We start from the raw sequence: 13,489 nt of genomic DNA on the forward strand, positions 1-13,489 counted from the left end.
GCCGCCTTTCCAGCCTCCTGCTTTGTCTTCGATGCCTTTAACATTAAGAGTTCGAGGCCGGCCTGGTCTACAGAGCGAGATCCAGGAAAGACACAAAGCTATGCAGAGAAATCCTGTCTTGAAAAACCAAAAAAAAAAAACCACCACCACCACCAACAAAAAACCAGGCTGTTTAGAGAGCAGTAGTGGCACATGCCTTTAATCCCAGCACTCAGGAGGCAGATGCAGCTGGATCTCTGAGTTCCAGGCCAGCCTGGTTTATAGAGTGAGTTCTAGAACAGCCAAGGTTCTTCTACACAAGAAACCCTGTCTCACACAAACAAAACAAAACAAACAGGCTATTAGTTTTATTCAACATTTCTTGAATTGGCTTTGTTTGATTTGTTCAAGACTATTTCCACATGATGCGGTTTGGCCAGCCATGATACCCTTTCATTCTCTTTTAGGAGTCAGCCACACCAGGGCATCTTGATACTGGGAAGTTAATTAGCATTTACTGGGTTTCTCTCCTGCAGTGTCACAATGTATTCTTTGCAGTTTATGGGGTGGGACTGTTAGGTTAAGTAAGTAATATTCTGTTTCCCATGAATCTATTATAACTACTTTTAACCTATCATCTCTTATTTGGACTAATTATTAAATGGTGAACTTCTACTTATAAGTAGAATATATTATTCTTTCTACATTTGTTAATTGCCATTCTACTTTAAGGAAGCCCTTTCCTTTACAGCAGTAGATACCCACGAAGTCTTACAGTACTCAGTGTGTTTCATTATCATCTGTATTAGTTTGCTGGGGCTGCTATAACAAAACACAATAGACTGAGTGCCTTGCACAACAGAAATTCATTTGCTCACAGTTTTAGAGTTTAGATCAAGGTGCCAGCCACAGGCTGGTTTCTTCCAAGGCCCTCTCCTTGACTGGCAGATGACTCTCCTTTCCACACATCGTCTTTATGTCTACGTCTCAACACTCCCTTGTAAAAGACTGCAGAACTGTTGGTTTGGGACCCATCACTTAGCACTGAATACCTTCTAAAAGTCCTGTCTATAGAAACAGTCACATTAGGAGGCCCATCTTTATCCTATCAGTTTGGATGCAGGGAATGGTTCATGGCATAGAAAACTTCTTCATTCTCAAGTTTTTAAAAATAAAAGTCATGAGCCAGGAGGTGATGGCTTTAATCCCAGTGCTTGGGAGGCAAAGGCAGTCTGACCTCTTGAGTTCGAGGCCAGCCTTGTCTATAGAGTTCCAGGATAGCCAGGGCTACACAGAGAAACCCTGCCTTGAAAACCAAATAAATAAATAAATAAATAAATAAATAAATAAAAGTAATTTTTAGTTTATGTAGTGAAGGCTTAAAAAAAACTTTTCTTTGTAAGATATAATTTACATATTAACAAAAACTAAATGTGTGACTTTAAATTCCCTAAACTCTACACTTTATGCTAAACTAGGATTCAGTTAACTTCTCTATTTTCCTTATCAACCAGTTTTAGGAATTGTCTGAAGTACCCTCAGGGATAAGTTGTTAACTGAACCTTGGTATCTTCTGTTATCTCCAGTGGAGGAACTTAGTGATCAGGTATTTTAGTAAGGGTTTCTAATGCTGTGAAGAGATACCATGACCACAGCAACTCTTATAAAGGAAACATTTAATTGGTTTGGCTTACAGTTCAGAGGTTCAGTCCATTATCTTCCATGGCAGGTGGCATGCAGGCAGACATGGTGCCGGAGAAGAGCTGAGAGTTTCACATCTGGATCTGCAGGCGACAGGAGTGAACTGTGACACTGGGCAAAGCTGCAGCATCGGAGACTTCAAAGCCCACCCCACAGGGACCCACTTCCTCCAACAAGGCCACACCTCCTGACAGTGCCACTCCCTATGGGGGCCGTTCTTTCAAACCACCACAACAGGCAAACAGTCAGGTACTTAATGAGTATCAGTCTTTTTCAGGAATCATCCCATTGCCCAATAAATGGGCTCAGGAATAAAATAGATAGAGGAACGGGGATAGAAGCCATATTGGGCCCAGCAACTCAGCAATTTGTTTTTCCCTTTACTGAAGTTTACCTGGCTGAGTGTGCAACTTCCCACAAAAGTGATGACAAATGCTGCCTCTGAAATGACACTGTGATGAGATCTGAAATGATACACTGATGAGATCTGGCAACTTTGTTTTTGTTTTTTGTTTTTTGAGACAGGATTTCTCTGTGTAGCCCTGGCTGTCCTGGAACTCTCTCTGTAGGCCAGGCTGCCTCTAACTCACAGAGATCCGCCTGTTTCTGCCTCTAGAGTGCTGGGATTAAAGGCATGTGCAACCATCCAACCTTCTCAAGGAAGATAAAATGGATTGCTTTTAGGATAACAGTGAAGCTAATCTTTTAAAGGTGTGTGTGTGTGTGTGTGTGTGTGTGTGTGTGTGTGTGTGTGTGTGTATGCTTGTATGAGTGCAGTTGTGTGTGCACAGTGTGTACGTGGAAGTTAGAGGGCAACCTCCAGTGCTGATCCTCACTTCCCGCCTTGTTTGATGCAGAGACTTTGTTTGCTACTGTATCCATCCTGTTAGGTGACTCACAAGCTTCCAGGAATTCTCCTGTCTCTACCTCCCATCTTGCTGTAGGAGCGCTGGCATCACATGCACCGTGGCATCCAACCTTATGTGGATTCTGTGGATCTGAATCCAGCTCCTCGTGCTTTTGAGGCCAGCACTTTATCCACGGAGCCATCTCTGCATCCCCAAGTGGGCAGATAATTTTTACTGTAATGGATGCTAGATCAAACTTGTTATTCCTACTCAATTTCTCTCTGCCAGTATCATTCATCAGTGGTCCTGTCATCAAGATATTAGACATCCTATTGGAGAGGCTAAGCAAGGAGAGTCACTTGAGTCTAGGTTGTTGAGACCAGCTTGGGCAACATGGCAAGACTGACCCATGTCAGAAAGAGAAAATGAAAACAAGACATCATACCTCCCCAAGACATTCCATTCCATATTATATCTTGTCAAAGAACTATTATTGGTTGTTTTGACTCTTTTGGGGGACCTGTCACCCAGCTCCCAAATAAATCACACACAGAAGCTTATTCTTAATTATAAATAACTGGCCTTAGCTTGGCTTGTTTCTAGCCAGTTTTTCTTAACTTAAATATCCCATAACACTTATGCCTCTGGATGTTTACCATTCTGTTACTTCTGTAAATCTTACTCTTTCTCTATGGCTGGCTGGTTGGGTGACTGACCCCTAGTTTCCTCTCTCTCTCTCTCTCTCTCTCTCTCTCTCTCTCTCTCTCTCTCTCTTGTTTCTTGATTTCTTTCTTCCAGACTTCTCCTTCTATATCTTCTCTCTGCCTGCCAGCCAGTCCTGCCTATCTTTTCTTCTGCCTTGCTATTGGCCATTCATTTCTTTATTAGACTATCAGGTGTTTTAGATAGGAACAGTAACACAGCTTCACAGAGTTAAACAAATGCAACATAAACAAGAAACATACCTTAAAATAACATTCCTCAACAAGGAACTCACTTTGTTATGAGACAAGGAAGGTGACCTGTTAATTTCTACATGACTTATGGTCTTCCACTCATCTACCCAGAGGCAGACAAACCTACAGAGTGGTGGAGTTGTAAATGAAGCACTCAGTTACGGCACCACCCAAGATAAGATTGAGGTCCTGCCCTGTGCTCTGGAGTTTGCTTTGAACCGGAGACTAATACACAGTGCTATTTCTTCCAAGACTAGTCTACACAGACCTGGCATCTGGACCTCTGGATAGCTTGTCCATTTGTTGAGCTGCAAAATAAACTGCTTTTCTCCTTAACTGAACTTCTTTCTGTTGTTTTAACACCAGTCCTCACTACACAATGCATGCCTCTTCCTGGCTGACCTCAACAATCACCTGTCCTGCCTTATTCTTTAGTCTTGTTAGACATCTGGCTTGATATTCTATGATCATAACCACTGCTGTGATTTTTCAAGGTCGACATTGATGCTTATATTTCGAAGGCAGTAGTTAATCATTTCACCCCCATTGATCCTTTTTGTCATTTTTTCCTTCCATATATCAATGTTTTGATTTTATCACAAAATTGCATGATTATTTATTTCTCCATTGAGTAACCTGATACACAGTGTTACAACACTGAGCTGATAGCACTCTGGTTTAAAGGCAAATTGTCGTATTCCTTTGTTTTCTACCCTTACTAAGGATAAAAAGAGATAACAGACTTTCAAAATATTAGAGATAACATGTAAAACACCATACTTTGTGGACAGACACTTTGAAACACACAACAGTCCAGTTATAGTAAAATTTAAAAAAATGACCCTAAGAAAAACAAACTAATCCAAAGACCAAGTTCATAGATAGCACTCTTTTTTCCAAAAGTGTCACTCCACTATAACAAACACAGGAAGGAAGTATTCTTAATTGGTTCTTTATATCAAAGGGTATAAAAAACTTACACTACCTTAGATAGAAAATGTCAAAATCAAATAAAATTAGATGAGGGAAAGCATTACTCTGGCTTTCAATTCAAGTGTATGGGATGTAGTCTGCTAAACAAAACGGAATCAGAAGCACCCTTCATCTGAGCAGGAAGGGCTATGGGACAAGCACTTCTGCCCCTGTTATTGGGAGACAGAAAGGATGGGTAGTTGCCATTCTCTATTGCCCCCTCAGTGTTCAGAATGCTTGGATGAGTGCACATTGGTCACTCACCAACTTTTCATTATCCCTCCTTCTTACCAACATATGTATCAGCATGGCTAATGAGGCTGATAAGAAGACAAGGCTGAGTCACACAAAGCACTGAGGCATGCCTTACTATGAACATCAAGTAATTGTTAATGAGTATGATCGTTTTAACCGCTGGACACATAGGGTAGATGCACTGAACCAATAACTATCAGATGAACTTGTTAGTACTGTTTGTGCTCTGACAAAGAATGCAGCCTGTCACTTCTAATTCTCATAGCAAGAAAGAAAAAACAGGAAGCACAATGAATGTAGGTGCCTGTGGTTTTTACCTTGTTTTGTTTTCAGAAGCTTGGAGTAGCAATTTTGGTGAAGGAGAAACAATAAAGAGTCTTGTGTTAATTTTCTTATCTCATAATTACCTGTTGTTATTCTCTCAAAATCACACTGAAATGCTAGATACAAAGAAGCATTCAGGAGTAGTAACATCTGGATGGCAAAAGTCCTCTCAAAGCACATACAAAGCTTTCTAATGTGGAGCTCTGGGTTTTTGTTTGTTTGTTTTGAGACAGAGTTTTTTTGTGTGGCTTTGGCTGTCCTGGAACTAGATCTGTAGACCAGGCTGGCCTTCAACTCACACAGACCCACCTGCCTCTGCCCCTCTGCCTCCTGAGCGCTAAGCCTTGGGCCACCAAACTCCTAGCACAGAGATTTTAAAGTAAGAGAATGTTGACTTGGACAATGAACACCTGTATAAACTCCACCTGGATTCAGTAGCTGAATTAAAAAAAAAAAAGGGGTGGGGGAATGCTGGTATTTTGACCAGTGATGTCACAACTCTAATGGCTTATTTCATTGAATTTTCAGATGGGCTATTTGTTGGTTTTTTTAACCAGTGATGTCACAACTCTAATGGCTTATTTCATTGAATTTTCAGATGAGCTATTTGTTGGTTTTAAAGTTCATTTAAAGATTAGTATGTTTACATTATCCCATAGGAGTAGGATGAAGCGGCAAAAACCAAACACAGGAAGGAGAGCCTCTTTATACGATCATGGGAAGGGTATGTGTTATGGGTTATGGTCAGATAGTTATTAGAACATACCATGAAATAGTTTATGGTCAGTCAATTCTTGGAACATATGAAACAATGAAAACAAATTATGTCAATTACAAGGTTATAGAGGAAGAACAAGTCAAAACAACAACAACAAAACAAGTTTCCCTTCACTTGGCACATGGTTAGAGACTAACATTATGTTTAACTAGGAAAAGGAAGAGAGCTGGAGTCAGTTGGCCTTAACATGGAACTCAGTGCAAACTAAGGCATCACTATGTTTGGTTGGGATCTATCTGGAGATGCATGCCCAGAACCACCTTGGCTCTCTCATTCTTTAGGTCTTCTTAGATTTAGAATTTATAGGAGTCATCTCAGCTGCTTGTTAGACCCTGATTCTCAGCCCCAACAGCCTGAAGTCTCTTCCATTGGCAACACAGGCCCAAGAATCAGAGCTCCAGGTGATCCCAATGCCCACATTTTGTGATATAACTTGTTGTGGGGGTATCCACCAGAAAAGACTCTTGGACATGGGCATAAGCCAACAGAAAGTCTTTATTAGCCATCTGGTGACTATACTGGGTGTGTGGGATCCCAGTGTAGCCCTGAGTTTTTCTCAGGGTGAGCTTTTAAGCACAAAAACCATGTTCTGGGTTGACATACTTCAGTTAACAAGAACAGTTAGCTAGAAAGAGAACTACAGAAACCAAAAAGCAAGGTTAGTACATTTTGAGACTTTCCCAGAACTATGGATAGATTAGACCTTTGTTTTAGTTTTGGCAGATAGTGCTGTCTAGGTGCTGAGTTTTACAGCCTGAATGGTACTTCCATGATGGAGTCAGTTGTCCTTAGGTCTGGGAGCCTATTAAGTCTGGGGCCTTATTACATAACTAATGTCTTACAAGACACCAGTTTGAAAATACAATACTAAACAAGACTAATTTATTACTTAAAAAGAACTTTTCATGTGACAATCAGTAATGCACACATGTTATAAAATAGTTCAAACAGTGCTGAAATAGACACAGTAAAAACAAATGCCCTTAAAACAAACAAACAAACAAACAAACACAGAGCTGGGCGTGGTGGTGCACACCTTTAATCTCAGCACTCGGGAGGCAGAGGCAGGCAGATCTCCGGGAGTTCGAGGCCAGCCTGGTCTTCCCTCTCATGAAAACTGTTTACCAGCAGACTATGCTTGCCCCTGTCCATCCTCCTGGTTTTGCTTCCAGTGTCCTTGTTGAGGCTTTATTGTCCCTGCCCCCACAGTTAATATTTCAGAGTTCAGTCCCGACTAACTTATTTTTGACAGGTGGTCTTAAGTAGTCCAGGCTGGCCTTGAATTTTCTTGTCACACAAACATGGCCTTGAACTCCTGACTCTCCTGTCTTCATCCCTGATTGCTAGGGTCACAGGCATGGGGACCATATCTGGTCTTACTTCATCTTTGAAAACTAATCACTTTCTTTCTAGTTTTGTCCTCTATAAAAAGATTAATGTGGCCTATGGCATTTTCATGACCATAAGTTAAGGTTTGTTAAGTGTGTTGAAGCCTGCACATTTGTGAACAGCCATTATGTTTTTTTTATCTAACCATCCTACCTTTATGTTTTCAGATAAGGTCTCAGGAGGGCCTTGAACTTGCTATGTGACTGAGGATGACCTGGCTTCCTCCCCATCCCAAGTGCTGTGGTTACACAGCATGCATCACCACACCCAGTCTTAGGTGGTACTGGGGACCGCATCCAGAACTTTGTGCATGGTAGGCAAGTGCTCTACCAACTGAGATACAAACGCAGTCATTCTGAAAGCACCTTAAAGGACCAGCAGTATAAAGGAGGTAGTCCACGATGTCATTTGGGGTGAGTACATGATGTCTGTAAGTTTCTTCACACAGCAGTTAGAGTTATACTGTGTCTTAGCATGACGTCAGTTTTGATCGTGGTTCATTGTAATCAAGTATCTACCAAGAATATTTGAGAATGGGGTAAGGTGGGAAAAAGATGCGTAATTGAATGTATAATATGAACAGGAGGATATCGGATATCAACACTCCATTCCCAAACTGTACCTGAAGAGAACTGTAATGCAAAGTGCTCTTAAGCAGACATTCCATCTTATAATAGCATGACAACCACAAACCAAACAGACAAGCAAAGAAAAGCACAGGATTAAAAAAAAAAGGGGGGTGGGGGAATGCTGGTATTTTAACCAGTGATGTCACAACTCTAATGGCTTATTTCATTGAATTTTCAGATGAGCTATTTGTTGGTTTTAAAGTTCATTTAAAGATTAGTATGTTTACAGAACTAGAATAACAGAAGACAAATATCTGGATTTGCATAACCTTGTAATTCCATTTCTGGAACATGGACAGATCCCTGAGGCTAGCTGGCCAGCCAACCTAGCCTAATCTCTAAGCCCCAGGTTCCAGTAAGAGACCCTCTGAAAAAAATAAGGTGGACGACTACCAAGGAAGCACACCTGAAATTGGCCCATGGCCTCTGCCCAACTGCACAAGCTTCCACACTAGCCAACATAAGCACAAACAAACAAACAAACAAAAAAACAAACCAAAAAAACAAACCAAAACAAAAAAAAAAACCCCAAAAACCAAAACCAAAACCAAAGGAAGATCAGGTTAGTAAGTAAGCTGCATTGTGTGTTACTTTGCCCTGGAGGTTGGGAGAAGGCATTGCCTAAATATTAAAGCAAATAGTATGGTAATCTAACACTGCAGTTTGGTCAAATTCACATCAAAATCGGCCCTAAGAGTTGAGTAAGTCTTAATTGTAAAAATACCTAATTTACAGACCTGTTTCTGCATTACATTAGCTGTAAAAACTTGAGAATAACAAGGTTACTATCTCATAGTGTGTGAGTATATGGTGGTTAGGTAAATGTTATCTAGTTTCTAGCGTCTTTTTTTAAATTTTTATTTAAGATCAATTTACAGAGATTGCTTGTCTCTCCTGGGATTAAAGGCATAGACCAACAGGACTGCATGGCTGGTGGATATTTTTAGAATTATTATTATTATTATTTAATATTTATTATGTATCTAGTGTTCTACTTGCATGTATGTCTGCACACCAGAAGAGGGCACCAGATCTCATTTAGATGGTTCTGAGCCACCACGTGGTTGCTGGGAATTGAATTCAGGACTCCTGGAAGATCTGTCAGTGCTCTTAACCTCTGAGCCATCTTTCCAGCCCCTTGAAATTATTTTTATGTCAGGGTGGCGAAAGCCTTTAATCCCAGGCAGAGGCAGGCGGATCTCTGTGCGTTCCAGGCCAGCCTGATCTACAAAGGTAGTTCTAAGACAGCCAGAGCTGTTACACAGAGAAACCCTGTCTCAAAAAACAAAAACAAATTATTACGGGTGTGTGTGGAGGGGGTGTTAATGTTCTTCCCTCTCCCAACCTCCAGGGCAAAGTAACACACCATGCAGCTTACTTACTAACCTGATCTTCCTATTTGTGTGTGTGCTTATGTTGGCTAGTGTGGAAGCTTGTGCAGCTGGGCAGAGGCCATGGGCCATTTCAGGTGTGCTTCCTCGGTAGTCGTCCACCTTATTTTTTTCAGAGGGTCTCTTACTGGAACCTGGGGCTTAGAGATTAGGCTAGGTTGGCTGGCCAGCTAGCCTCAGGGATCTGTCCATGTTCCAGAAATGGAATTACAAGCGTGCACAAACACGCCAGACTCTGCGGCGTTGGGGTGGGTAGGTTTAGGCATAGAATTCAGGTCCTCACATTTACCGACCGCACACTCTCAACAGCCCCGGGTTTGTTGGTGCTAGAAAGTAGAAGAGGCTTTCAGCCTTTTTTTCCCCCTTGAATATCTCATGTTACATTTATACGACGGTCCAAGTTTCAGAGCGATAAGATTTTAAAAATATTTTTATTAAGGCTGCTTCTCTACTTTTGTATTCGAATGTGTGCGTCCAGGCGCAGATCAGAGAACTAACTGCTGGAGGAGGCTCTCCTTCCCCCACGTGGTCGCGAACTCAGTTCATCCACTTGGTGGAAGCGCATTTACCCACTGAGCCCCCTCGCCGAGCTTGGATCGGTTTATCGCGGTCCCTGTGCTAGGCGTCCGGGGAAGTCTACGGAACGGCGACCCGGACCACCGGCGGCGGGGGGACGGAGCTGCGTCCGCTCGCGAAGGGCAGGCGCAGGGAGAGCGGCGTCCGGGGTCCTCCGGGGTCCTCCCGGGTCCTCCCGCCGCCACATCCGCCAGAGACAGCTCAGCAGCTGCCAGGCCCCGGTGGCCGCCGCCTCACACTCCGCGGCGTCGCCAGCTCCCATCCGACCCCGGCTACCCCGCCTCAGCCCGCAGCTTCCGGACACAAGTCGAGAGCCAGGCAGCATCCGGGCCACCAAACTAACCCAGTTCCCATAGCAACGGCGGTCCGCGCCCAGCCAGGGCCCTTCCGCGTGTGACCCGCTTCCGCTTCCGGGCCCAGCGTCCCCCGTTCGCCCAGAAGAGCTTTGCATTGTGGGAGCCCCTTCCTTTCTCGCTGCCCGGCCATCTTGGCGGCTGGTCGTGGTGAGTGCGCTCTGCCGGGCGGGGGTCTCGGCGGCGCGGGGAGCCCCCGGCTGGCGCCCCGGGTCCTAATCCTCTCTTTTGCCCTCTCTGTGTGCTAGGTTGGGGGCCGTCCCGCACCTGAGGCAGGAAGATGGTGGCCGCAAAGAAGACGGTGAGTGAAGGCGCCCGGGCCGGAAGCCGGCTCACGTGGAGAGCGGGCCGGGGCCGGGGCCGGGGCCGGGGCGGGATGGTGGGAGCGCGGGGCGTCAGCCGCTCAGGGCCTCGGAGCGAAGCCGGAGCCGCTCCAGGCTGCAGGCGTTGTTAGAGGGGTCAGTGCCAGCAGTCTGGAACTGGTTTTGAGCCGGCTGCACCTGGTTCTCAAGTCCCCAATGTTTGCATTGTAGAAAAAGTCTCTGGAGTCGATCAACTCTCGGCTCCAGCTTGTTATGAAAAGTGGAAAGTACGTGCTGGGGTACAAACAGACTCTGAAGATGATCAGACAGGGCAAAGCGAAATTGGTTATCCTCGCCAACAACTGTCCAGCCTTGAGGTAATGGAGGGAACCCGAGTGTGTGGGGCCGACTGTAAATTCACTGTGGGCGAATATCCAGCATTGGGAAGAGTGGTTGTTAGCATGGTTGTTGCTCCCCGACGTGTGTTCTTCTGTAAGCGTACCTTTGAAGCACAGCGTGACAGGAGCGACACAAACATACACGTTCAGGGAAGCACGGGGGGCATGTTTTCTCTGTTTTGCGCTTCCCTATTTTTTTATTTTTACACTCCATTGCATGTGCCTGTTTTAGTTTAGGAAAGTATGGTTGGTTTATGGAGGTGAAGGTACAAGACCATCCATTTAGCAGTGTCCAATTTTCTGAACATAAGTTTATTCTTTTTTTTTTTTTGGTTTTTCGAGACAGGGTTTCTCTGTGTAGCTTTGCGCCTTTCCTGGAGCTCACTTGGTAGCCCAGGCTGGCCTCGAACTCACAGAGATCCGCCTGGCTCTACCTCCCGAGTGCTGGGATTAAAGGCGTGCGCCACCAACGCCCGGCCATAAGTTTATTCTTAATTAACTACTTGAGCTAGAACATAGTGAGCATTGCAAATCAGCTAAAGAAACTTGCAAAATATTGATTTTCCTGTGTCAGTTGAGGTAGGGTCTATACTTAGTGGCAGAATTCGGAGTGTTTGGTCTTATTCTAAACCCTTCAAGTTTATAGGGGATTTTTATTCTTTATATTTTTAACCTACCTTTTATAATGACAGTATAGACATCCATTGTTAAGACTCGGGGCCGGGGCAGGATGGGGTTCAGGTTCCATCTTAGAAGCTCCTTGATGGTCTGTGGGACTTTGAGATCCTAACCATTTGTGTCCATTGAGTTGGCACTGAAGTGCTTACTCTTTAAGTAATAGTATCAATCCTTAGGTAGTCTTCAGGGTGCTAGTGGATGATTAAGAAGGCTTAACTTTTTTTTTTTTTTTTTAAGTTTCCTACCCTTTTATTTGCCTTAGTTTCTTTGTTAGTTAAAATGGAGTACATAATACCTGTTGTTAAAGTTTCAGACACTGCTAAGTTAAACTTTTTTTTTTTTTTTTTAAAGTTTATTTGTAATTGTTTGTGAGAGAGAGTGAATGCATGTGCCCTTGGGAATCCAGGAGTGGGTGTCAGATCCCCTGGAGCAGCAGTTGTGAGGTGGTTGGTCTGGGTGCTGGGAACTGACCTTGGGTCTTTGTAGGCAATACCAGGTTTTTGCGGAGCTATCTATCCCAGCCATTTTTTAAATGTCTGTTACAACCTCTTACTAACCTAGATAGATATGTCCTCATTGTTCTGTAAACCCCCCCCCCCCCTTTCAAGTACCTTACACATTTTAAACTTTAGTGATTTGAAACATGAATACAGCATACTTAGAATTGAATACTACCTAAACAAAATGAGTATTCGGTAGGTAATTTGCAGGCTACACTTGGAAGTGATCTGGTTACTATGGTAACCATCTATCAGTACTTTGATATGGTATTTATTTGACTTTTTTGTTGTTCCCAAAGGAAATCTGAAATAGAATACTATGCCATGTTGGCTAAAACTGGTGTTCATCACTACAGTGGCAATAACATTGAATTGGGCACAGCATGTGGAAAATACTACAGAGTATGCACATTGGCTATCATTGACCCAGGTATGCTTTTTAAATCATAAAATATTTTGTTACTTTCTAATGTTACTGCTTCTTACTAGACAGTGGCTTTGGTGCCTGAGTTCAGACCATTAGAATTTTAATATTGCAAGAGGTATCATAATTTTATTTTGTAGGGAATTGATGATGCATGCCAGTACATTGTAATTGGCTTTGCCCTAAATACAAAAAGTTTTTAACTTTGAGATTATGAACTTCCTTAATGAGGCACTTAATAGTTTGTTAGAAGGTGGAAATAGCAGGTGAAATAAAAAGTAATCTTCGTTGCTTGGGAATAAACAGTTTGTGCTGAGTGCCTACAAATACACCGTGTTTTGCACTTGGAAGTCATAGAATACTGCGAATATTCTCGCTGTTCTGATTCTGTGATAATCAGGACAGGCTAGACATTCGCTATAGTAAGACCATGCATGTGTCCCCAGGCCTGGTTCTTTACCTAGGTCTGGTTTTCTCAATGCTGGTGACAAGCCAGGTCTGGTTTATTGTGATTGTTCTGTATGATGGTAGGATGGCTGAGGTTCTAAGAGTGACAGCACCTACTGTAATATTTGAAGATAGTGCTAATCTGCCTCCGTAGCTAAAGAACAGGCAGCCACTCCAGGGATGTTCTGTGACTGTCAGTTGCCATTACATGAATTGTAAAACTATTATTTTTATTTTCTAGGTGATTCTGATATTATTAGAAGCATGCCAGAACAGACTGGTGAAAAGTAAACCAGGGAAGTTTTTCTTTAATAAAACTTTACCAGAGCTCCTTTTAAAAACATGTGTCCCTTTGGGTTATTTTCTTCCTAACTTTTGGTTCTCTTCCACTTGAATGGACGATTAGAGCCATCGAAACCATAAGGTCTGGTGGCAAGACTTAGGTGAAGTTACATTGCCTAGTTTCCATTTTGTGGGATTTTGTTTTGTTAAACAAACACTGTATTGCTGCAAACAAAATGAGTGGGACCACAGGGGTGTTTCAGAGTTTAGAATTCCAATGTTGAAATACACATTTGTGTTTAGATAA

The 13,489-nt window shown here is 43.0% G+C and overlaps 1 protein-coding gene and 1 non-coding gene across 3 annotated transcripts; both read left to right on the forward strand.

Moving 5' to 3' along the window:
• The first annotated feature begins 10,212 nt into the window (after window positions 1-10,212).
• Window positions 10,213-13,241, forward strand: Rpl30 (ribosomal protein L30). Of its 2 annotated transcripts, XM_006977614.4 has the most exons (5): window positions 10,213-10,301; window positions 10,400-10,452; window positions 10,685-10,830; window positions 12,329-12,459; window positions 13,142-13,241. In XM_006977614.4, the coding sequence occupies exons 2-5, from the start codon at window positions 10,432-10,434 to the stop codon at window positions 13,189-13,191; spliced, it is 348 nt and encodes a 115-aa protein (XP_006977676.1). In that variant the 5' UTR covers window positions 10,213-10,301; window positions 10,400-10,431; the 3' UTR covers window positions 13,192-13,241. The 2 variants fall into 2 exon arrangements, with proteins under 2 accessions (XP_006977676.1, XP_076412049.1); XM_076555934.1 differs by lacking the exon at window positions 10,213-10,301 and having other exon boundaries at window positions 10,381-10,452.
• Window positions 12,815-12,946, forward strand: LOC121824593 (small nucleolar RNA SNORA72). The gene has a single exon (XR_006066519.1). It is a non-coding gene; the product is annotated as a small nucleolar RNA SNORA72 (small nucleolar RNA).
• Window positions 13,242-13,489: the final 248 nt, after the last annotated feature.

The sequence above is a fragment of the Peromyscus maniculatus genome, chromosome 20, assembly GCF_049852395.1.
Source record: "Peromyscus maniculatus bairdii isolate BWxNUB_F1_BW_parent chromosome 20, HU_Pman_BW_mat_3.1, whole genome shotgun sequence".
NCBI classification, from domain to species: Eukaryota; Metazoa; Chordata; class Mammalia; order Rodentia; family Cricetidae; genus Peromyscus; species Peromyscus maniculatus.